We start from the raw sequence: 24,991 nt of genomic DNA on the forward strand, positions 1-24,991 counted from the left end.
GGTGAGATCTTGCATGGAGCCCCAGGCCGAGGGAGATTGACTGTTATTTTGTGTTTCTTCCAATTTGCGAATAATCGCACCAACTGTTGTCACCTTCTCACCAAGCTGTTGGCGATGGTCTTGTAGCCCATTCCAGCCTTGTGTAGGTCTACAATCTTGTCCCTGACATCCTTGGAGAGCTCTTTGGTCTTGGCCATGGTGGAGAGTTTGGAATCTGATTGATTGATTGCTTCTGTGGACAGGTGTCTTTTATACAGGTAACAAAGCTGAGATTAGGAGCACTCCCTTTAAGAGTGTGCTCCTAATCTCAGCTCGTTACCTGTATAAAAGACACCTGGGAGCCAGAAATCTTTCTGATTGAGATGGGGTCAAATACTTATTTCCCCCATTAAAATGCAAATCAATTTCTAACATTTTTGACATGTGTTTTTCTGGATTTTTGTTGTTGTTATTCTGTCTCTCACTGTTCAAATAAACCTACCATTAAAATTATAGACTGATCATTTCTTTGTCAGTGGGCAAACATACAAAATCAGCAGGGGATCAAATACTTTTTTCCCTCACTGTACTGTACATATGGGTACGCTGTAACTCATGCCACGTTATAGTTTATTCTACTATACGTGGTGGTGTTGGCAGGATGTAAGGAGTGTGCTTAGTCCTGCAGTGGTCTGCTCTTGTTAAGCTAGCTACTGCATAGCTCATTCACTGTGGAACACACAAGAGTCTAGACAAGATGGCTGCACCCTGTGAGAGATAAGCGTGGTGCACCTAACGACACATGACTCACTCTCGGGGGAGAACTGCAAGCTCGCCGGAACGAAACATACACAGATTCCCGATCTTGCGAGGTTAGGCTCGGTCCCCGAAGGCTAACCAGGAGGGTTCAGGTGGACAGACAAGACACAGACAACTAAGACAAACCCCAGAGACCAGCAAAGAAAAATCCTGATTGGGTCTTTTTTTCTCTTCAGTGTTAACCCTTTCCTTTCCAACAAAAACTGAAGAGATTAAATCAGAACATCACTGAAAATAATAACATAATGATCATTATTATTATATTATTATAATCATCGTAGAAGGCCCATTGTTCCCCACTGTGTTTGGGTTAGTAATCATTTGTAGAGTGGCTATATTTTCCCTCAGCATACATTCTTTCACTATTCTGAATGTCTAAATAATCCATATGTTGTTCTGAAATATGAACACAGAAATACTGGACATTTTGAACTCTTATGGTGGTGATTTGACCAAATTACAATTATGGTCTTGAATTGGACTCGCATTTTTCTGGTCTCGGCCTTGACTTGGTCTCGTCTCGGACCCCTTGTCCCCCTCCTGGTCTCGGTCTTGACTCTGTCTCGCCCCCCTCGGTCTTGGTCTTGACTCGGACTTGATTTGCTCCGGTCTTGGTCTTGAATCGGTCTAGCTTTAGGTAGTCTCGAACCCAACACTGGCGTCTTGCATATGTGAAAACGCCCATTGGCATGTAAAAAAACAAGTCACCAACAGAATGTTCCAGTCATCATTTTCTCGTCCTACTTTTCCCTTCATGATATAGGCCTAAAGTGTGTGGTCGTTTTCAATTAGGCCATATGCCGTTTATTTAATTAAGTGTGGACATAGGCTATTTTTGCACATGATGTTAATAAACCCATTTGTGTACAGTATTCGATTACTGAAGAAAATATGTTGCCCATTGTTGTAACATAAACGTTTCGTTTTGACAGGATGCTTTGCGTGTTGGTCCAATTGAAGTTGGAACGTCATGAATATACCGTATATATAGCCTACTGTATGTTCTCTCCAAGTTGCTAATAAACCAATCCATACTAGTGGAGGTTCTTTCAAATCGGCTAGAGATGACTATCCAATCAGACCAGTCTCGTAGTGAGCTAGCGCGAGGCTCAGGCTGTGTACTCGGCTATTAAATCCTAAACGAGCCGACGTGGGATCGTGTGACTGACTGCGCTCAAACAAGCAAAACAGGTAGGCAGACTAAGGTCCTATTGAAACCAATTGTTTGTTATATATTGGCAGCCTATAAGAAATGTATCTTTGGATAATGTTTCTCATTCTTTACAATTTGTTCATATGTTCTATTAATAAACAGTTGAATTAATTAGCTAGTGGCCTAATTTCTGTTTTTTGGGGTAGATTATCGAGACATCTGTATGTTAAAGCATTGTAATTTGTTCGATTTAATATGATTGATTTTTTGACTGTTCATTATTGGATGTTTAATGCATTAAAATGGGTGGCTATTTAAGCCATTGATAAAGACCACAACCAGCCATCAAATGTTATTTCAAGTCTGACAATCTCATGAAACGTCCCATTTCATTTTAATCTCATATGCATTTTAGTTCCCTCGATAAATCTTATTTTGTTTCTTTTGCGTTTCGGTTTGCAGTGTATGACTCCGTGCTGCCATCGATATACCAGTCATGGCTGGCTTGTACAGCCTTTGTTACTGACAGCTCTGGCGGGCGGTGCTTGGAGAACTTTGACAAACTGATGTAATGTCCGCTTTTGGAAATGAAATGTAGGCCAATAGTTTTTGGAAATGAAATGTAGGCCTATAGATAGGCTACACATAGGAGTCTAAATAAGGTTTTTCAGATAATATCAAACGATTGAGATCAGAACGTAGGTAATGCGTTCACATTGCTCCCGTGGCGTTTGTAATCCGAGGCTGTGTGGCTTTGTTACTAAACCTTTCCCTAGCAGTGGAACAGAGGCCATTTTATCAATGGACTCCTAAAGCAGAGCAACCCTTCTTCATTCGGCATCAAATAGCCTAGCCCCCATACAAGCGTGCATTTAGAAATGTGTGTTCAAATATGCCTAATGGGTCTATTTGTGACGGGTAAGAAAACAAAACACAAAAAGCTGTTAAAATTAAAGGACAGTTTCTGTCATGAGAAGACATTTCACAAAATGGAAGATGAATAATTCCTGGTGAGGAATTCTCTTTTATCCGCAAGGAGGCCTATTATGAGTTGCATCACCAACACACTCACTAAACATTTCTTCAAATTAATCTCAGAGATGTGTGTGTTGGCGGTGGATGAGATTACTAAATGTCTCCAATTATTAATTTAGGAAACTTTAGGTAGTATAGTTATCAAAAAATCTGATATGCAGTGCATTCGGAAAGTATTTAGACCCCTTGATTTTTTCCACATTTTATGTTACAGCCTTATTCTAAAATGGATTCAATTGTTTTTTTCCTTCAAGCTACACACAATACCCCATAATGACAAAGCTATTTTCAGGTCTCTCCAGAGATGTTTGATCGGGTTCAAGTCCGGGCTCTAGCTGGGCCACTCAAGGATGTTCAGAGACTTGTCCCTAAGCCAACAACAATACTATCCAGGTCTGTGCCAAACAGTTTGAGCTTCTACTTCTAAAAATCCACCTTTCCAGAAATAAGTCTCTCACTGTTGCCGCTTGCTACAGACCCCCCTCAGCCCCCAGTTGTGCCCTGGACACAATATGTGAATTGCTTGCCCCCCATCTATCCTCAGCGTTCGTACTGCTTGGTGACCTAAACTGGGATATGCTTAACACCCCGGCTGTCCTACAATCTAAACTAGATGCCCTCAATCTCACACAAATGATCAAGGAACCTACCAGGTACAACCCTAAATCCGTAAACATGGGCACCCTCATAGATATCATCCTGACTAATTTACCCTCTAAATACACCTCCGCTGTCTTCAACCAGGATCTCAGCGATCACTGCCTCATTGCCTGCATCCGTAATGGGTCCGCGGTCAGACGACCACCCCTCATCACTGTCAAACGCTCCCTAAAACACTTCAGCGAGCAGGCCTTTCTAATTGACCTGGCCCGGGTATCCTGGATGGATATTGACCTCATTCCGTCAGTAGAGGATGCCTGGATGTTCTTCAAAAGTGTTTTCATCTCCATCTTAAATAAGCATGCCCCATTCAAAAAATTCAGAACTAAGAACAGATATAGCCCCTGGTTCACCCCAGACTTGACTGCCCTTGACCAGCACAAAAACATCCTGTGGCGTACTGCATTAGCATCGAACAGCCCCTGCGATATGCAACTTTTCAGGGAAGTCAGGAACCAATATACACAATCAGTTAGGAAAGCAAAGGCTAGCTTTTTCAAACAGAAATGTGCATCCTGTAGCACTAACTCCAAAAGGTTTTGGGACACTGTAAAGTCCATGGAGAATAAGAGCACCTCCTCCCAGCTTCAATAAGCATTTTGCTACGGCTGGCCATGCTTTCCACCTGGCTACCCCTACCCCGGCCACCAGCTCTGCACCCTCCGCTGCAACTTGCCCATGCCCCCCTCGCTTCTCCTTCACCCAAATTCAGATAGCTGATAAATCTGGACCCCTACAAATCAGCTGGGCTAGACAATCTGAACCCTTTCTTTCTATAATTAGCCGCCGAAATTGTCGCAACCCCTATTACTAGCCTGTTCAATCTCTCTTTCGTATCGTCTGAGATCCCCAGAGATTGGAAAGCTGCCGCGGTCATCCCCCTCTTCAAAGGGGTTGACACACTAGATCCAAACGGTTACAGACCTATATTTACATTTACAAATTGGTGCATTCAACGTATGATAGCCAGTGGGACAACCACTTTGTTTTTTCTTTTTTATAAATGGGGGGTGGGGGAAGAAGGATTACTTTATACTATTCCAGGTATTCCTTAAAGACATAGGGTTTCAAGTGTCTCTGGAAAGTGGTCAGTGACTCCGCTGTCCTGGCGTCGTGGGGGAGCTTGTTCCACCATTGGGGTGCCAGAGCAGCGAATAGCTTTGACTGGGCTGAGCGGGAACTGTGCTTCCGTAGAGGTAGGGGAGCTAGCAGGCCAGAGGTGGATGAACGTAGTGCCCTCGTTTGGGTGTAGGGTCTGATCAGAGCCTGAAGGTAAGGAGGTGCCGTTCCCCTCACAGCGCCGTAGGCAAGCACCATGGTCTTGTAGTAGATGCGAGCCTCAACTGGAAGCCAGTGGAGTGTGCGGAGGAGCGGGGTGGCATGGGAGAACTTGGGAAGGTTGAACACCAGATGGGCTGCAGCGTTCTGGATAAGTTGTAGGGGTTTAATGGCACAGGCAGGGAGCCCAGCCAACAGTGAGTTGCAGTAATCCAGACGGGAGATGACAAGTGCCTGGATTAGGACCTGTGCCGCTTTCTGTGTAAGGTAGGGTCGTATTCTGCGAATGTTGTAGAGCCTATGTCCATCCTGCCCTGCCTTTCGAAAGTATTTGAAAGCCAAGTTAACAAACAGATCACCGACCATTTCGAATCCCACCGTACCTTCTCCGCTATGCAATCTGGTTTCCGAGCTGGTCATGGGTGCACCTCAGCCCCGCTCAAGGTCCTAAACGATATAATAACCATAAAGGACAGTACTGTGCAGCCGTCTTCATAGACCTGGCCAAGGCTTTTGACTCTGTCAATCACCGCATTCTTATTGGCAGACTAAATAGCCTTGGTTTCTCAAATGACTGCCTCGCCTGGTTCACCAACAACTTCTCAGATAGAGTTCAATGTGTCAAATCGGAGGGCCTGTTGTCTGGACCTCTGGCAGTCTCTATGGGGGTGCCACAGGGTTCAATTCTCGGGCCGACTCTTTGCTCTGTATATCAATGATGTCGCTCTTGCTGCTGGTGACTCTCAGATCCACCTCTACGCAGACAACACCATTTTGTATACATCTGGCCCTTCATTAGACACTGTGTTAACAAACCTCCAAACGAGCTTCAATGCCATACAACACTCCTTCCGTGGCCTCCAACTTCTCTTAAACGCTAGTAAAACTAAATGCATGCTCTTCAATCGAACGCTGCTTGCACCTGCCCGCCCGACTAGAATCACTACTCTCGGCGGGTCTGACTTAGAATATGTGGACAACTACAAATACATAGGTGTCTGGTTAGACCGTAAACTCTCCTTCCAGACTCACATTAAGCACCTCCAATCCAATTCCTATTTCGCAACAAAGCCTCCTTCACTCATGCTGCTAAACATGCCCTCGTAAAACTGACTATCCTACCGATCCTTGACTTCGGCAATGTCATTTACAAAATAGCCTCCAACACTCTACTCAGCAAATTGGATGTAGTCTATCACAGTGCCATCCGTTTTGTCACCAAAGCCCCATATACTACCCACCATTGTGACCTGTACGCTCTCGTTGGCTGGCTCTCACTACATATTAATTGCCAAACCCACTGGCTCCAGGTAATCTATAAATCACTTCTAGGCGAATCCCTGCCTTATCTTAGATCATTGGTCACCATAGCAACACCCACCTGTAGTATGCGTTCCAGCAGGTATATCTCACTGGTCATCCCCAAAGCCAACACCTCATTTGGCTGCCATTTCTTCCAGTTCTCTGTTGCAAATGACTGGAACGAACAGCAAAAATCTCTGAAGCTGGAGACACTTATCTCCCTCACTAACTTTAAGCATCAGTTGTCAGGGCAGCTTACCGATCACTGCACCTGTACACAGCCCATCTGTAATTAACCCACCCAACTACCGCATCCCCATATTGTTATTTACATTGGTGAACCTTCGCCCCATTCTGAGGTCCTGAGCACTCTGGAGCAGGTTTTCATCAAGGATCTCTCTATACTTTGCTCCGTTCATCTTTCCCTCGATCCTGACTAGTCTCCAAGTGGGCTGTCATGCCTTTTACTGAGGATTGACTTCCGTCTGGCCACTCTACCATAAAGGCCTGATTTGGTGGAGTACTGCAGAGATGGTTGTCCTTCTGGAAGGTTTTCCCATCTCCACAAAGGAACTCTGGAGCTCTGTTAGAATAACCATCGCGTTCTTGGTCACCTCCCTTACCAAGGTCCTTCTCCCCCGATTGCTCAGTTTGGCCAGGCGGTCAGCTCTAGGAAGAGTCTTGGTGGTTCCAAACTTCTTCCATTTAAGAATGATGGAGGACACTGTTCTTGGGGACCTTCACTGCTGCAGACATTTTTTGGTACCCTTCCCCAGATCTGTGCCTCAACACAATCCTGTCTCAGAGCTCTATGGACAGTTCCTTCGACCTCATGGCTTGGTTTTTGCTCTGACTTCTTCTTCAGTATAATGGCGTTCGCAACAATTAGATGTCCATTCCGCCACCTACTTTGCGGGTGGCTAATAAGGATCCCAAAAAGCAAAACATTTGGGTAAAAATAAATAAAATATCACACAAACTACCAAAAAATAAATTAACAAAACATCAACCTGCTTTTCTGTAAAATAAACAAACATTCTAAGTCCCAACACAGGCTCAAAAGCCTCCAGTGAGGGCGGGACATTTCCTAGCGACAATAGCCCTTGTAGTGCTTCTGCCGTGAAGTCATGGAGCCCCAAAAACTTCTCGGCTGCAGATATAATATCCAGCTTCTTGGACTTCTTAGACACTTGTGCTGTACAATTAATCACTGTGGCTATAAATGCCACAATCCACCTTCACAATGAGTGTATCCAGATCACCCGATTGACTTAAAACACTAGCAGCTGGTTGCAATGCATCCAGCGCCATATCTTCAACACTGTTGCCTCTTGCCCCTCGACTCTCTTCACCGCCTCCACATAGGAGATCCGCTGCACAGCCCTGATCCTTGACACCTCGACCTCCTTCACCCCACCACAGTTGCAACATTTTCCATTCACAGATTCTTCAATATCATACTTCTCCCGTCTGCAAACATTTGACACGTGACCATATCCTTTACAATTTCCACACTGTAATGGTTTGGACACATGCTCTCACCGCATACCTCACATATCCAAGCTTCACATATTCAGTCTCCTCAAACAACAATAATATCGACAGGCTTTTCTCCTTCCTTCCATATACCATATTGGTCAGGTGACGTGCATTGACCACTCCTGGGATTTTCTGACTAAGGTACTCATCTATATCCAACGAGACTCCAGTTATAACTCCTTTGGCAGACACCCTGCTCCGACGATCAATACATGTTACTTCTGACGTGGACAATTTTGCCAGCTCCAGTGCACGCTTCTTCTGTTCTTCATCAACCAAAATAACCAAAACAAGGTCGCTTCTAGTCACCTTGATTGAATCCACCTTTCCCACTGCTTTCTTCACAGTCCTCGACATTACAAATGGATTTCCCAAATGAATCTACGTGTCCAAAAACTGCAGTCAAATAAGAAATGCATTATGGGACCGGTCCTTGTCTTGTACTACAACTTTTGCTCATTTCTTTCCATTCATCATCACACACTTCACTTGCCGCACTTTCAGATTCAAGCACAGTCGCCATTTCCTCTCCCCTGCTAGGACTCTCTCTGACATGCACTGTCAACTGTGGGACCTTATATAGACAGTTGTGTGCCTTTCCAAATCATGTCCAATCAATTGAATTTACCACAGGTGGACTCCAAACAAGTTGTGGAAACAGACACCTGAGCTCAATTTCGACTCTCATAGCAAAGGGTCTGAATACTTATGTAAGGTATTTCTGTTTTTAATTTTGAATAAATGTGCAACAATAGAAAGTAAAAAGAAACTGTTTTCGCTTTGTCATTATGGGATATTGTGTGTAGATTGAGGGGGAAAAAATTATATTTAATCAATTTTAGATAAGGTTGTAACGTAACAAAGTGGAAAGTCAAAGGGGAATACTTTCTGAATGCACTGTACTTTTTGACAGTTTAACCCTGTGCGTCAGAGTGGGCTCACCTACAGTACCAGTCAAAAGTTTGGACACCTACTCATTCCAGGGGTTTTATTTATTTTTACTATTTTCTACATTGTAGAATAATAGTTAAGACATCAAAACTAGGAAATAACACAAATCAAAATCATGTAGTAACCAAAAAAGTGTTAAACAAATCAAAATATATTTTATATTTGAGAATCTTCAAAGTAGCCACCCTTTGTCTTGACAGCTTTGCACACTCTTGACATTCTCTCAGCCAGCTTCATGAGGTAGTCACCAGGAATGGATTACAATTAACAGGTGTGCCTTGTTAAAAGTTAATTTGTGGAATTTCTTGAGCCAATCAGTTGTGTTGTGACAAGGTAGTGATGGTATACTCCCGTCTGGATTACTGCAACTCGCTGTTGGCTGGCCTCCCTGCCTGTGCCATTAAACCCCTACAACTCATCCAGAACGCCGCAGCCCGTCTGGTGTTCAACCTTCCCAAGTTCTCTCACGTCACCCCCCTCCTCCGCACACTCCACTGGCTTCCAGTTGAAGCTCGCATCCGTTACAAGACCATGGTGCTTGCCTATGGAGCAGTGAGGGGAACGGCACCTCTGTACCTTCGGGCTCTGATCAGTCCCTACACCCAAACGAGGGCATTGCGTTCATCCACCTCTGGCCTGCTGGCTCCCCTTCCTCTGCGGAAGCATAGTTCCCGCTCAGCCCAGTCAAAACTGTTCGCTGCTCTGGCACCCCAATGGTGGAACAAGCTCCCTCACGACGCCAGAACAGCGGAGTCACTCACCACCTTCCGGAGACATTTGAAACCCCACCTCTTTAAGGAATACCTGGGATAGGATAAAGTAATCCTTTGTAAAGTGGTTATCCCACTGGCTATAGGGTGAATGCACCAATTTGTGAGTCGCTCTGGATAAGAGCGTCTGCTAAATGACGTAAATGTGCCCTTGAGCAAGGCACTTAACCCTAATTGCTCCTGTAAGTCGCTCTGGATAAGAGCGTCTGCTAAATGACTAAAATGTAAAATGTATACAGAAGATAGCCCTATTTGGTAAAAGACCAAGTCCATATTATGGCAAGAACAGCTCAAATAAGCAAAGAGAAACAACAGTCCATCATTACTTTACTTTAAGACATGATGGTCAGTCTATCCATAACATTTCAAGAACTTTGTACGTTTCTTCAAGTGCTGTCGCAAAAACCATCAAGCGCTATGATGTAACTGGCACTCATGAGGACCGCCACAGGAAAGGAAGACCCAGAGTTACCTCTGCTGCAGAGGATAAGTTAGAGTTATCAGCCTCAGAAATTGCAGCCCAAATAAATAATTCAGAATTCAAGTAACAGACACATCTCAACATCAACTGTTCAGAGGAGACTGTGTGAATCAGGCCTTCATGGTCGAATTTCTGTAAAGAAACCACTACTAAAGGACACCAATAAGAAGAGACTTGCTTGGGCCAAGAAACACGAGCAATGGACATTAGACCGGTGGAAATCTGTCCTTTGGTCTGATGAGTCCAAATTTGAGATTTTTGGTTCCAACCGCCGTGTCTTTGTGAGACGCAGAGTAGGTGAACAGATGATCTCTGCATGTGTGGTTCCCACCGTGAAGCATGGAGGAGGAGGTGTGGCGGTGCTTTGCTGGTGACACTGTCTGTGATTTATTTAGAATTCAAGGCACACTTAACCAGCATGGCTACCACAGCATTCTGCAGCGATACACCATCCCATCTGGTTTGGGCTATCATTTGTTTTTCAACAGGACAATGACCCAACACACCTCCAGGCTGTGTAAGGGCTATTTTACCAAGGAGAGTGATGGAGTGCAGCATCAGATGACCTGGCCTCCACAATTCCCCAACCTCAGCCAAATTGAGATGGTTTGAGATGAGTTGGACCGCAGAGTGAAGGAAAATCAGCCAACAAGTGCTCAGCATATGTGGGAACTCCTTCAAGACTGTTGGAAAATCATTCCAGGTGAAGCTGGTTGAGAGAATGCCAAGAGTGTGCAAAGCTGTAATCAAGGCAAAGGGTGGCTACTTTGAAGAATATAAAATATATTTTGATTTGTTTAACACTTTTTTGGTTACTACATGATTCCATATGTATTATTTCATACTTTAGATGTCTTCACTATTATTCTACAATGTAGAAAATATGAAAAATAAAGAAAAACCCTTGAATGAGTAGGTGTGTATGTATGTACAGTGAGGGGGGGGGGGGAGTATTTGATCCCCTGCTGATTTTGTACGTTTGCCCACTGACAAAGACATGATCAGTCTATAAATTTAATGGTAGGTTTATCTGAACAGTGAGAGACAGAATAACAACAAAACAATCCAGAAAAACGCATGTCAAAAATGTTATAAATTGATTTGCATTTTAATGAGGGAAATAAGTATTTGACCCCTCTGCAAAACATGACTTAGTACTTGGTGGCAAAACCCTTTTTGGCAATCAGAGGTCAGACGTTTCTTGTAGTTGGCCAACAGGTTTGCACACATCTCAGGAGGGATTTTTTTCCACTCCTCTTTGCAGATCTTCTCCAAGTCATTAAGGTTTCGAGGCTGACGTTTGGCAACTCAAACCTTCAGCTCCCTCCACAGATTTTCTATGGGATTAAGGTCTGGAGACTGGCTAGGCCACTCCAGGACCTTAATGTGCTTCTTCTTGAGCCACTCCTTTGTTGCCTTGGCCGTGTGTTTTGGGTCATTGTCATGCTGGAATACCCATCCACAACCCATTTTCAATGCCCTGGCTGAGGGAAGGAGGTTCTCACCCAAGATTTGGCGGTACATGGCCCGTCCATCGACCCTTTGATGCGGTGAAGTTGTCCTGTTCCCTTAGCAGAAAAACACCCCCAAAGCATAATGTTTCCACCTCCATGTTTGACGGTGGGGATGGCGTTCTTGGGGTCATAGGCAGCATTCTTCCTCCTCCAAACACGGCGAGTTGAGTTGATGCCAAAGAGCTCGATTTTGGTCTCATCTGACCACAACACTTTCACCCAGTTCTCCTCTGAATCATTCAGATGTTCATTGGCAAACTTCAGAAGGCCCTGTATATGTGCTTTCTTGAGCAGGGGGACCTTGCGGGCGCTGCAGGATTTCAGTCCTTCACGGCGTAGTGTGTTACCAATTGTTTTCTTGGTGACTATGGTCCCAGCTGCCTTGAGATCATTGACAAGATCCTCCCGTGTAGTTCTGGGCTGATTCCTCACCGTTCTCATGATCATTGTTACTCCACGAGGTGAGATCTTGCATGGAGCCCCAGGCCGAGGGAGATTGACAGTTATTTTGTGTTTCTTCCATTTGCGAATAATCGCACCAACTGATGTCACCATCTCACCAAGCTGCTTGGCGATGGCCTTGTAGCCCATTCCAGCCTTGTGTAGGTCTACAATCTTGTCCCTGACATCCTTGGAGAGCTCTTTGGTCTTGGCCATGTTGGAGAGTTTGGAATCTGATTGATTGCTTCTTTGGACAGGTGTCTATTATACAGATAACAAGCTGAGATTAGGAGCACTCCCTTTAAGAGTGTGCTCCTAATCTCAGCTCGTTACCTGTATAAAAGACACCTGGGAGCCAGAAATCTTTCTGATTGAGAGGGGCTCAAATACTTATTTCCCTCATTTAAAATGCAAATCAATTTATACAATTTTTGATATGCGTTTTTCTGGATTTATTTGTTGTTATTTTGTCTCTCACTGTTCAAATAAACCTGCCATTAAAATTATAGACTGATCATTTCTTTGTCAGTGGGCAAACATACAAAATCAGCAGGGGATCAAATACTTTTTTCCCTCACTGTAAGGATTCGGCTAAAGGCTTTAAGAACTGGTCTTCTAGTGCGTTTGGTACAGAGAATAAGAGGCAGATTTCCGGGCGTTGTAGAATAGATTCAGGGCATTATGTACAGACAAGGATATGAGTACAGTGGCAGTACACCTAAGCATTGGGTAACTATGAAAGAGAGAGCATCACTGGAGGTACCGATTTGAGCCGGGCTCCGCGTGTATGGGGGGTGGGACAAAGGAGCTCTCGGAGGCTGGTTGAGCTGAACTTTGGGCTCTACAGTGAAATTGTATAATAAGAACAAACCCAAACAGCAATAGGCTAGGCATATTGACATGGGAGAGAGGCTTAACGCAATCACAGGTGTTATTCAAGAGGGCTAAGACAACAACTGGCAATGGCGATGAAAGTTTGGGCTGAGGCTAAACCGATAAACAGGATGTGGTACCGTGTAAAGGAACAGTCTGGCAGGCATTAGCTGTGTAGCTGAGTGATCACAAGGTCCAGTGAATAGCACTAAGTAAGTCCGGGAGCAGATTGTAGGCTGCTAAAGCACAGGCGAGCAGGAGGCACGGCTGTTGATTGCGCATGCTAGCGGGCCGGGGCTAGCAGATGGATCTTCGTGGTCGTCGCAACGGGAAGCCTGTTGAAACCACATCAGACAATTACGTCGGCAGACCAGTCGTGATGGATCGGCGGGGCTCCGTGTTGACACTAGGAGGTCCCGTCCGGTTGACAGAGAGGTAGATAGCCGGGAGATGGGCCTGGCTCGAGGCTAGCTCAAGGCTAACTGGTACGTCGGGAAGTGGTGATTAGCCAACAACAGCCATTCGGTTGCAGCTAGCTAGTTGCGATGGTCCGGTGTTAAGGTCCAGTGATTCAGTGATTCCGGCAGAAAATCCGATATGCTCTGGGTCGTTAGCACGCTGTGCAGACTGGCCGATAATTGTCCAGGCTAGAGCTGGCTGGTAGGTAGTGCAGGCCATGGACAGTGGCGAAGACCGCTAACGGTGGCTAATAGCAATTAGCTAGTTAGCTGGCAGCTGTCTAGTTTCAGCTGTAGGTTCTTGATAAAAATAAAGAAATAATAGAATCCGTTCCACATTGGGTGAGGCGGGTTGCAGGAAAGTATATTTAGTTAAAGGATGGAAAGTGAGAAAAAAATATATATGAATAAAAGACAAACGTTGAGACTGGTGTTTTGTGGGTACTATTTAATGAAGCTGCCAGTTGAGGACCTGTGAGGCGTCTGTTTTTCAAACTAGACACTAATGCATTTGTCCTCTTGCTCAGTTGTGCACCGGGGCCTCCCACTCCTCTTTCTATTCTGGTTAGAGCCAATTTGCGCTGTTCTGTGACGGGAGTAGTACACAGCGTTGTACAAGATCTTCAGTTTCTTGGCAATTTCTCGCATGGAATAGCCTTCATTTCTCAGAACAAGAATAGACTGACGAGTTTCAGAAGAAAGTTATTTGTTTCTGGCCATTTTGAGCCTGTAATCGAACCCACAATTGCTGACGCTCCAGATACTCAACTAGTCTCTAAGGACAATTTTATTGCTTCTTTAATCAGCTGTGCTAACATAATTGCAAAAGGGTTTTCTAATGATCAATTTGCCTTTTTAAAAAGATAAACTTGGATTAGCAAACACACCGTGCCATTGGAACACAGGACTGACGGTTGCTGATAATGGGCCTCTGTACGCCTATGTAGATATTCCATAAAAATCAGCCGTTTCCAGCTACAATATCGATTTACAACATTAACAATGTCTACACTGTATTTTCTGATCAATTTGATCTTATTTTAATGGACAAAAATTGCTTTTCTTTCGAAAACAAGGACATTTCTAAGTGACCCCAAACTTTTGAACGGTAGTGATATATATACTAGCATTCAAAAGTTTGAAGTTTAAGATTGTTATTTTAGAAGATTCTAAGGTAAAATCATCTTAGTTGTACTGAAAAACTTGTAAAGACAATTTACAGTGGGGGAAAAAAAGTATTTAGTCAGCCAACAATTGTGCAAGTTCTCCCACTTAAAAAGATGAGAGGCCTGTAATTTTCATCATAGGTACACGTCAACTATGACAGACAAAATTAGATTTTTTTTCTCCAGAAAATCACATTGTAGGATTTTTAATTAATTTATTTGCAAATTATGGTGGAAAATAAGTATTTGGTCACCTACAAACAAGCAAGATTTCTGGCTCTCACAGACCTGTAACTTCTTCTTTAAGAGGCTCCTCTGTCCTCCACTCATTACCTGTATTAATGGCACCTGTTTGAACTTGTTATCAGTATAAAAGACACCTGTCCACAACCTCAAACAGTCACACTCCAAACTCCACTATGGCCAAGACCAAAGAACTGTCAAAGGACACCAGAAACAAAATTGTAGACCTACACCAGGCTGGGAAGACTGAATCTGCAATAGGTAAGCAGCTTGGTTTGAAGAAATCAACTGTGGGAGCAATTACTAGGAAATGGAAGACATACAAGACCACTGATAATCTCACTCGATCTGGGGCTCCACGCAAGATCTCACCCCGTGGGGTCAAAATGATCACAAGAACGGTGAGCAAAAATCCCAGAACCACACGGGGGGACCTAGTGAATGACCTGCAGAGAGCTGGGACCAAAGTAACAAAGCCTACCATCAGTAACAGGGACTCAAAACCTGCAGTGCCAGACGTGTCCCCCTACTTAAGCCAGTACATGTCCAGGCCCGTCTGAAGTTAGCTAGAGTGCATTTGGATGATCCAGAAGAGGATTGGGAGAATGTCATATGGTCAGATGAAACCAAAATAGAACTTTTTGGTAAAAACTCAACTCGTCGTGTTTGGAGGACAAAGAATGCTGAGTTGCATCCAAAGAACACCATACCTACTGTGAAGCATGGGGGTGGAAACATCATGCTTTGGGGCTGTTTTTCTGCAAAGGGACCAGGACGACTGATCCGTGTAAAGGAAAGAATGAATGGGCGCCATGTATCGTGAGATTTTGAGTGAAAACCTCCTTCCATCAGCAAGGGCATTGAAGATGAAACGTGGCTGGGTCTTTCAGCATGACAATGATCCCAACACACACCGCCCGGGCAACGAAGGAGTGGCTTCGTAAGAAGCATTTCAAGGTCCTGGAGTGGCCTAGCCAGTCTCCAGATCTCAACCCCATAGAAAATCTTTGGAGGGAGTTGAAAGTCCGTGTTGCCCAGCGACAGCCCCAAAACATCACTGCTCTAGAGGAGATCTGCATGGAGGAATGGGCCAAAATACCAGCAACAGTGTGTGAAAACCTTGTGAAGACTTACAGAAAACGTTTGACCTGTGTCATTGCCAACAAAGGGTATATAACAAAGAATTGAGAAACTTTTGTTATTGACCAAATACTTATTTTCCACCATAATTTGCAAATAAATTCATTAAAAATCCTACAATGTGATTTTCTGGATTTTTTTTCTTCTCATTTTGTCTGTCATAGTTGACATGTACCTATGATGAAAATTACAGGCCTCTCTCATCTTTTTAAGAAGGAGAACTTGCACAATTGGTGGCTGACTAAATACTTTTTTTCCCCACTGTATATGATTATGTGAATGGGTCTAAATATCATACCATAGCATTTTAGGTAAGAGGTCAATTGTAACATTTATCTAATATTTTGTCTGAGTCTTGTGAGAAAATACAACAATTACTGGTTGGTAATCAACTAAACAAATCAAAAGACCTCTTCTTACTGATACACATTATATTGCATGATTAGATACATGGAGAATGTTCCACAGGTCGATAATAAAGAACACATACAAAATTGAGGCGCAATTAAAATATTCGGCCTCAATTTTTGGGGGGTCGATAAAACAAAATATAATTTATGGATTTAAACAAAAAGTCCTAGAGTAGAGACACTACCAAACATTAAAATATTGAATAACGTCTTTCAAAGTGATTTTTAATTTGAGTTATTTAGTTGTTACAACTGACACCATGTTACTTTGTTCCTCGGTTTCCCCGAACTGTGCATTTAGGATCCAGACTCTAGAGTAAGTGTTTCATTAAGCTTTTAATGTCTGTTTGTCTTGTAGGAGCTGGTGGAAGATTTTCTGGTGGTGCAAGAGAACATCCACCATTTTTCAGGATGGCCAAGGGTGACGCTCGTAAGCCAAAGGGCAAGATGTCTGCCTATGCCTACTTTGTTCAAACCTGCCGAGAAGAACACAAAAAGAAGAATCCAGAGATCCCAGTGAACTTTTCAGAGTTTTCCAAGAAGTGCTCTGGAAGATGGAAGGTAAGAGGACATAGGCCTATGTGACGCACACAAAATGTATGGTCACAGTTTTGTGTTAATTTTACGTTTTATTTTATTAATATTATGTTTATGAATATACTGTATGTCCTCCAGACATTACATTGGAGGTATTTATACCAAGTGTCACCACAAGGGGGAGACTGACATTTGGCAGCTCTGATTGGTGATGTACACTACAATACCAAAAGTATGTGGACACCTGCTCGTAGAACATGTCATTCCAAAATCATGGACATTAATATGGAGTTGGTCCCCCCTTCGCTGCTATAACAGCCTCCACTCTACTGGGAAGGCTGTCCACTAGATATTGGCACATAATGCGGGGACTTGCTTCCATTCATCCACAAGCATTAGTGAGGTTGGGCACTGATGTTGGGCGATTAGGCCTGACTCATAGTCGGCGTTCCAAATCATCCCAAAGGTGTTCGATGGGGTTAAGATCAGGGCTCTGTGCAGGCCAGTCAAGTTCTTCCACACCTATCTAGACAAACCATTTCTGTATGGACCTCGCTTTGTGCACGGGGGCATTGTCATGCTGAAACAGGAAAGGGCCTTCCCCAAACTGTTGCCACAAAGTTGGAAGCACAGAATAGTCTAGAATGTTATTGTATGCTGTAGTGTTAAGATTTCCCTTCACTGGAACTAAGGGGCCTAGCCCGAACCATGAAAAACAGCCCCATAACATTAATTCCTCCTCCACCAAACTTTACAGTTGGCACTGCATTGGGACAGGTAGCGTTCTCCCAGCATCTGCCAAACCCAGATTCGCCATCGGACTGCCAGATGGTGAAGTGTGCTTCATCACTCCAGAGAATGCGTTTCCACTGCTGCATAGTCCAATGGCGGCGAGCTTTACACCACTCCAGCCGAAGCTTGGCATTGCGCATGGTGATTTTAGGCTTGTGAGCGGCTGCTGGGCCATGGAAACCCATTTCATGAAGCTCCCGTTCTTGTGCTAACGTTGCTTCCAGAGGCAGTTTGGAACTCGGTAGTGAGTGTTGCAACCGAGGACAGACTATTTTTACGTGCTTCAGCACTGTGGTCCCATTATGTGAGCTTGTGTGGCCTATCACTTCGCGGCTGAGCTGTTGTTGCTTCTAGATGTTTCCACTTCACAATAACAGCACTTACAGTTGACCGGGGCAGCTTTAGCAGGGCAGAAATCTGACGAACTGACATGTTGGAAAAGTGGCATCCTATGACGGTGCCACATTGAAAGTCACTGAGCTCATCAGTAAGGCCATTCTACTGCCAATGTTTGTCTATGGAGATTGTATGGCTGTGTGCTCGATTTTATACACCTGTCAGCAACGGTTGTGGCTGAAATAGCTGAATCCACTCATTTGAAGGGGTGTCCACATACTTTTATGTATATACAGTGCATTCGGAAAGTATTCAGACCCCTTTACTTTTCCCACATTTTGTTACGTTACAGCCTTATTCTAAAATTGATTAAATTGTTTTTTTCCCTCATCAAACCACACACAATAGCCCATAATGACAAAGCAAAAACTGGTTGTTAGAAATTTTGCTAATTTATAAAAAATCAAACTGAAATATCACATTTACATAAGTATTCAGACCCTTTACTCAGTACTTTGTTGAAGCATCTTTGGCAGCGATTTAAACCTTAAACTCTTCTTGCGTATGACCCTACAAGCTTGGCACACCTGCATTTGGGGAGTTTCTCCCATTCATCTCTGCAGATCCTCTCAAGCTCTGTCAGGTTGGATAGGGAGCGTTGCTGCACAGGTATTTTCAGGTCTCTCAGAGATGTTCGATCGGGTTCAAGTCCGGGCTCTGGCTGGGCCACTCTAGGACATTCAGAGACTTGTCCCGAAGCCACTCCTGCATTGTCTTGGCTCTGTGCTTAGGGTTGTTGTCCTGTTGGAAGGTGAACCTTTGCCCCAGTCTGAGGTCCTGAGCGCTCTGGAGCAGGTTTTCATCAAGGATCTCTCAGTACTTTGCTCCGTTCATCATTCCCTCAATCCTGACTAGTCTCCCAGTCCCTGCCACTGAAAAACATCCCCACAGAATGATGCTGCCACCACCATGCTTCACCGTAGGGATGGTGCCAGGATTCCTCCAGACGTGACGCTTGGTATTCAGGCCAGTTCAATCTTGGTTTCATCAGACCAGACAATCTTGTTTCTCATGGTCTGAGAGTCTTTAGGTGCCTTTTGGTAACTCCAAGCGTGCTGTCATGTGCCTTTTACTGAGGAGTTGCTTCCTTCTTGCCACTACCATAAAGGCCTGATTGGTGGAGTGCTGCAAAGATGGCTGTCCTTCTGGAAGGTTCACCAGCTCCTGAGTGGCGCAGTGGTCTAAGGCACTGCATCGCAGTGCTAACTGTGCTACTAGAGATCCTGGTTCGAATCCAGGCTCTGTCGCAGCCGGCCGCGACCGGGAGACTCATGGGCGGCGCACAATTGGCCCAGCGTCGTCCAGGGTAGGGGAGGGAATGGCCGGCAGGGATGTAGCTCAGTTGATAGAGCATGGCGTTTGCAACGCCAGGGTTGTGGGTTTGTTTCCCATGGGGGGCCAGTATAAAAAAATAAATAAAAAATGTATTCACTAACTGTAAGTCGCTCTGGATAAGAGCGTCTGCTAAATGACTAAAAATGTAAATGTAAAAAATGGAAGGTTCTCTCATCTCCACAGAGGAACTCTGGAGCTCTGTCAGTGACCATCTGGATCTTGGTTACCTTCCTGACCAAGGCCCTTCTCCCCCGTTTGCTCAGTTTGGCCGGGCGGCCAGCTCTAAGAAGAGTCTTGGTGGTTTCAAACTTCTTCCATTTAAGAATGATGGAGGCCACTGTGTTCTTGGGAACCTTCAATGCTGCAGAAATGTTTTGGTACCCTTCCCCAGATCGGTGCCTTGACACAATCCTGTCTCAGCGCTCTACGGACAATTGCTTCGACCTCATGGCTTGGTTTTTGCTCTGACATGCACTGTCAACTGTGGGACCTTTATATAGACCGGTGTTTGCCTTTCCAAATCATAGAATTTACCACAGGTGGACTCCAAGTTGTAGAAACATCTCAAGGATGATCAATGGAAACAGGATGCACCTGAGCTCAATTTCAAGTCTCATAGCAAATGGTCTGAATACTTATGTAAATAACGTATGTTTTTTTATATTTAATACATTTTGCAAACATCTCTAAAAATCTGTTTTCACTTTGTCATTATGGGGTATTGTGTGTAGATTGCTAATTTAAAAAAAATCTATTTGATAATAAGGCTGTAACGTAGGGGTCTATGTATTTTCCGAAGGCACTGTGTAGTGTACTTTGACTTTGGCGCTGCTTCCTCATTCTGAGCAGAGCTGTCAACGAACCAGACACCTTATTTCCAGTCGGATCATTTCTCCTGTTTTACAGGTCGGTATTATGTATAAACTTAAGCAATTTATCGTTACTTGTAAGTAAAATATACTAACGGTCAGTGAGCATTTCTCCTTTGCCAAGATAATCCATCCACCTGACAGGTGTGGCATATCAAGAAGCTGATTAAACAGCATGATCGTTACAGGTGCACCTTGTGCTGGGGACACTAAAAGGCCACTCTAAAATGTGCAGTTTTGTCACAACACAATGCCACAGATGTTTTGAGGGAGCGTGCAATTGGCATGCTGACTGCAGGAATGTCCACCAGAGCTGTTGCCAGAAAATGTAATATTAATTTCTCTACCATAAGCTTCCTCCAACGTTGTTTTAGAGAATTTGGCAGTACGTCCAACCGGCCTCACAACCGCAGACGACGTGTAACCACGCCAGCCCAGGACCTCCACATACGGCTTCTTCACCTGCGGGATCGTCTGAGACCAGCCACCCGAACAGCTGATGAAACTGAGGAGTATTTCTGTCTAATAAACCCCTTTTGTGGGGAAAAACTCATTCTGATTGACTGGGCCTGGCTCCCAAGTGGGTTGGCCTATGCCCTCCCAGGCCCACCCATGTCTGCGCCCCTGCCCAGTCATGTGAAATCCATAGATTAGGGCCTAATTAATACTTTCCGAATGCACTGTATATACACAAATTAGTGGATTCAGCTATTTCAGCCACAGCCGTTGCTGACAGGTGTATAAAATTGAGCACACAGCCATGCAATCTCCATAGACAAACACTGGCAGTAGAATGGCCTTACTGAAGAGCTCAGTGACTTTCAACGTGGCACAGTCATAGGATGCCACCTTTCTAACAGGTCAGTTCTTCAAATATCTGCCCTGCTAGAGCTGCCCCGGTCAACTGTAAGTGCTGTTATTGTGAAGTGGAAATGTCTAGGCGCAACACCACTCAGCAACTAAGTGGTAGGCCACACAAGCTCACATAACCGGACCACCGAATGCTGAAGCGTGTAAAAATCGTCTGTCCTCGGTTGCAACACTCACTACCGAGTTCCAAACTCTGGAAGCAACGTCAGCACGAACTGTTTGTCGGGTGCTTCATGAAATTGGTTTCCATGGCCAGCAGCCGCACACAAGCCTAAGATCACCATGTGCAATGCCAAGTGTTGGCTGGAGTGGTGTAAAGCTTACCGCCATTGGACTCTGCAGCAGTGGAAAAGCGTTCTCTGGAGTGATGAATCACGCTTCACCATCTGGCAGTCTGATGGACAAATCCGGGTTTGGCGGATGCCAGGAGAACGCTACCTGCTCGAATGCAGTGCCAACTGTAAAGTTTGGTGGAGGAGGAATAATGGTATGGGGCCGTTTTTCATGGTTCGGGCTAGGCCCCTTAGTTCCAGTGAAGGGAAATCTTAACGCTACAGCATACAATGACATTCTAGACTATTCTGTGCTTCCAACTTGTGGCAACAGTTTGGGGAAGGCCCTTTCCTGTTTCAGCATGACAATGCTCCCGTGCACAAAGTGAGGTCCATACAGAAATGGTTTGTCGAGATCGGTGTGGAAGAACTTGACTAGCCTGCACAGAGCCCTGATCTCAACCCCATCGATCACCTTTGGGATGAATTGGAACGCTGACTGCAAGCCAGGCCTAATCTCCCATAATCAGTGCCCGACCTCACTAATGCTCGTGGCTGAATGGAAGAAAGTCCCCGCAGCAATGTTCCAACGTCTAGTGGAAAGCCTTCCCAGAAGAGTGGAGGCTGTTATAGCAGTGAAGGGCGGACCAACTCCATATTAATGCCCATGATTTTGGAATTAGATGTTCGACGAGCAGGTGTCCACATACTTTTTGCCATGTAGTGTATATGTGAGTGGTTCTTTTTGTGTGAAATTATAATTTTTGATACCAAAAGGAAAATGCAAAATAGATTTTTTAGATGTTCAATCAATTCTGAGCGATGCTGTCCATGAACCAGACACCTTATTTCCAGTCTCATATTTTCTCATTTTACAGGATACTATTATCTGTTGACGTGGTCCTAAGCCGGGATCTGTTACACCTATATGAGTTGCATCACCAGCACTACAAATAATTTATTCGAATGAATCATGGATGTGTGTTTTGGCAGTGGATGAGATGACAATGTATTTTCTTGAATAAGCTGGCACGTAGTTTCCTACTTTGATTTTAGGAGCAGCATGGAGAGTTGAATAAGCCGTTCAGATTTTGTCATGATAGGCCATTTCATTGAAAATAAATAATTATCTATCCCTACACCAACTTAACATTTTATTTGGCACTCTGTTTGTTTTGCAGACAATGTCTCCAAAGGAGAAGTCAAAGTTTGTGGACCAGGCCAAGCAGGACAAAACTCGCTATGATTCGGAAATGATGAGCTATGGTCCTTCTGGAAAGAGGGGCAAGAAGGCAAAGAAGGATCCTAATGCTCCAAAGAGACCTCCGTATGTCTATTGCTAAAATACTGTAATCATCTATGAAGGATCCTAATGCTCCAAAGAGACCTCCGTATGTCTATTCCTAAAATACAGTAATCATCTATGCGCAACTCAATATTAGGAAGGTGTTCTCAGTGTATATTGGTTTATGCTGATTTGTTAGACAATTCCAGAGTCTGACCTATGTTTTTGGGGGCTCTAAGCGCAATATTTGGTTTGGGGGCCCCCCACCTTACGGGTAAAACATTTTAGTGTTCCCCCTCTTGACAGCAGAGAGGAATTTAAGTTTTAAAGTATAGTTCCTGCAATTCTATACATTTACCATGGAGTGGAGAGAATCTGGCAGTTTTTAAAACTACACTGAACAAAAATATAAATGCAACATGTAAAGTGCTGGTCCCATGTTTCATGAGCTGAAATAAAAGATTCCAGAAATGTTCCATACATACAAAGATTATTTCTCTCCAATTTTGTGCACAAATTTCTTTACATCCCTGTTAGTGAGCATTTCATCGTTTGTAAAATAATCCATCCACCTGACCGGTGTGGCATATCAAGAAGCTGATTAAACCGTGTGATCATTACACAGGTGCACCTTGTGCTGGGGACAATAAAAGGCCACTCTAAAATGTGCAGTTTTGCCACACAACACAATGCCACAGATGTCTCAACTTTTGAGGGAGCGTGCAATTTGCATGCTGACTGCAGGAATGTCCACCAGAGCTGTTGCCAGAGAATGTAATATTCATTTCTCTACCATAAGCATTGTTTTAGAGAATTTGGCAGTACATACAACCGGCCTCACAACCGCGTGTAACCACGTGGAGGAGTATTTATTTCTGTAATAAAGCCCTTTTGTGGGGAAAAACTCATTCTGATTGGCTGGACCTGGCTCCCAAGTGGGTATGCCTATGCCCTCCCATGTTGCATTTTTTTCCCCCAGTATATTTTCATGCATTTCTTCAAATTTTACCATGGGGCAGAGAGAAATTTGCAGTTTGCCAAGTTCATATGATATGAGTGAGTGACTAACAAAATCAATGGGGGGCCCCCTGGAGTTCAGGGCTCCTGGACAATTCAAAACAATATATGATTAATTTTTGAAGTACTTCAACAATCAGTAACGACAGCATTCCTTCTTTTATACAGATCAGGGTTCTTTGTTTTCTGTGCTGAGCAGCGCCCCAATATTAAAGCCCAGCACCCAACCTTTGGCATTGGGGATGTGGCAAAGAAGCTTGGAGAGATGTGGAACAATTTGACAGACTCCAATAAGCAGCCATATCTTGCCAAAGCCAACAAACTCAAGGAAAAATACAATAAGGTAACGGCATTGGGGACTCTGTATTTGTCTCAAAGGAAATGTAATTGAATGGGATTTTTACCCCTGTAAGTGGTCTGACTGTGGTGTCAGACCCTATATGCAAGGAATCACTGGCTAAATATTGCAAAACCTGTGATTTTTCCAAGGGGTTGAAAATGTGACTTGTTTTTATTCAAGACACCTTTGCTTACTGTTTCTAGGATGTGGCAGATTACAAAGGAGGAAAGGGAAAACTGGGCGGGGCAGGAGCCTCTAAATCGAAGAAGGCTGAAGATGACGATGATGAGGAAGATGATGATGAAGATGATGATGAGGATGAGGAGGATGACTAATAGAAAATTGTATTGTGGTTGGTTAAGACACTGGCCATTAGATGTGAGCACACCTATCTATAGGTTTCACCTAGTTCAACTATCCCAGAAGAAAACATCAAATTGGTTTTGAAACCGTTTTCTCACTGTAGTTTCTTTCTGGCTGTCATTTGGTTCTTTGACACCTTGCTCTCCAGTGTTTTTCCTGATCCCTTTGCTTTTTTCAGTTGAACAAACCTATTCACAGTGATCGCATAAGGGTTCATACCCTATAAAATACTGTGTGTGTTACTCTATGGCTATTGAAATAGATTTAGATTTTATTTTTCTATTTTACAGGGATCCACATTTCATGGAATTGCAAGTTTGCATTTGAGGGAATTGTATGGGTAGACACACAATCCATAGACTTGAGGTAGATGTCCAGTCTGACAACCAGGTATTCATGTAACATTGCCATGGCTTATTATTCCAACTACCTGTGCGTTTGAGGCAGGACTGATCCATTTCACTGTTTTATGGCTGAAAGGAATTATGATGAAATGGGTCCTATATTTGTTTTTGTTAATTTGGATAAGTGGAATGACATTTTAGATGTTAACATTTGTCCACCTCTTGACCAATGTTGACGCTACATCTTTTGGACAAGGTGGGGATTTTTCTTAGCACCTGCGCAATTTGTTTTGTATGTTTAGGATGCCTTTGATTTAAAAATAAATAATTAGATTTTTACGTTCTGTGTGGATCCAAAT

At 43.9% G+C, this 24,991-nt stretch overlaps 1 protein-coding gene across 1 annotated transcript; it reads left to right on the forward strand.

Moving 5' to 3' along the window:
- The first annotated feature begins 1,883 nt into the window (after window positions 1-1,883).
- Window positions 1,884-24,971, forward strand: LOC121579642 (high mobility group protein B3). Its single transcript, XM_041894406.2, has 5 exons — window positions 1,884-1,989; window positions 16,571-16,773; window positions 22,465-22,610; window positions 23,754-23,928; window positions 24,129-24,971. Exons 2-5 carry the CDS (start codon window positions 16,624-16,626, stop codon window positions 24,258-24,260), a joined length of 603 nt encoding a protein of 200 aa, XP_041750340.1. The 5' UTR covers window positions 1,884-1,989; window positions 16,571-16,623; the 3' UTR covers window positions 24,261-24,971.
- Window positions 24,972-24,991: the final 20 nt, after the last annotated feature.

This window comes from Coregonus clupeaformis, chromosome 13 (assembly GCF_020615455.1).
Source record: "Coregonus clupeaformis isolate EN_2021a chromosome 13, ASM2061545v1, whole genome shotgun sequence".
NCBI classification, from domain to species: domain Eukaryota; kingdom Metazoa; phylum Chordata; class Actinopteri; order Salmoniformes; family Salmonidae; genus Coregonus; species Coregonus clupeaformis.

Coding starts and splice junctions, on each gene's coding strand:
- LOC121579642 (XM_041894406.2), top strand. CDS start 16,624: ATGGCCAAGGGTGACGCTCGTAAGCCAAAGGGCAAGATGTCTGCCTAT. Junction 16,774..22,464: donor AGTGCTCTGGAAGATGGAAG/GTAAGAGGACAT, acceptor TTTGTTTTGCAG/ACAATGTCTCCAAAGGAGAA. Junction 23,929..24,128: donor TCAAGGAAAAATACAATAAG/GTAACGGCATTG, acceptor TACTGTTTCTAG/GATGTGGCAGATTACAAAGG.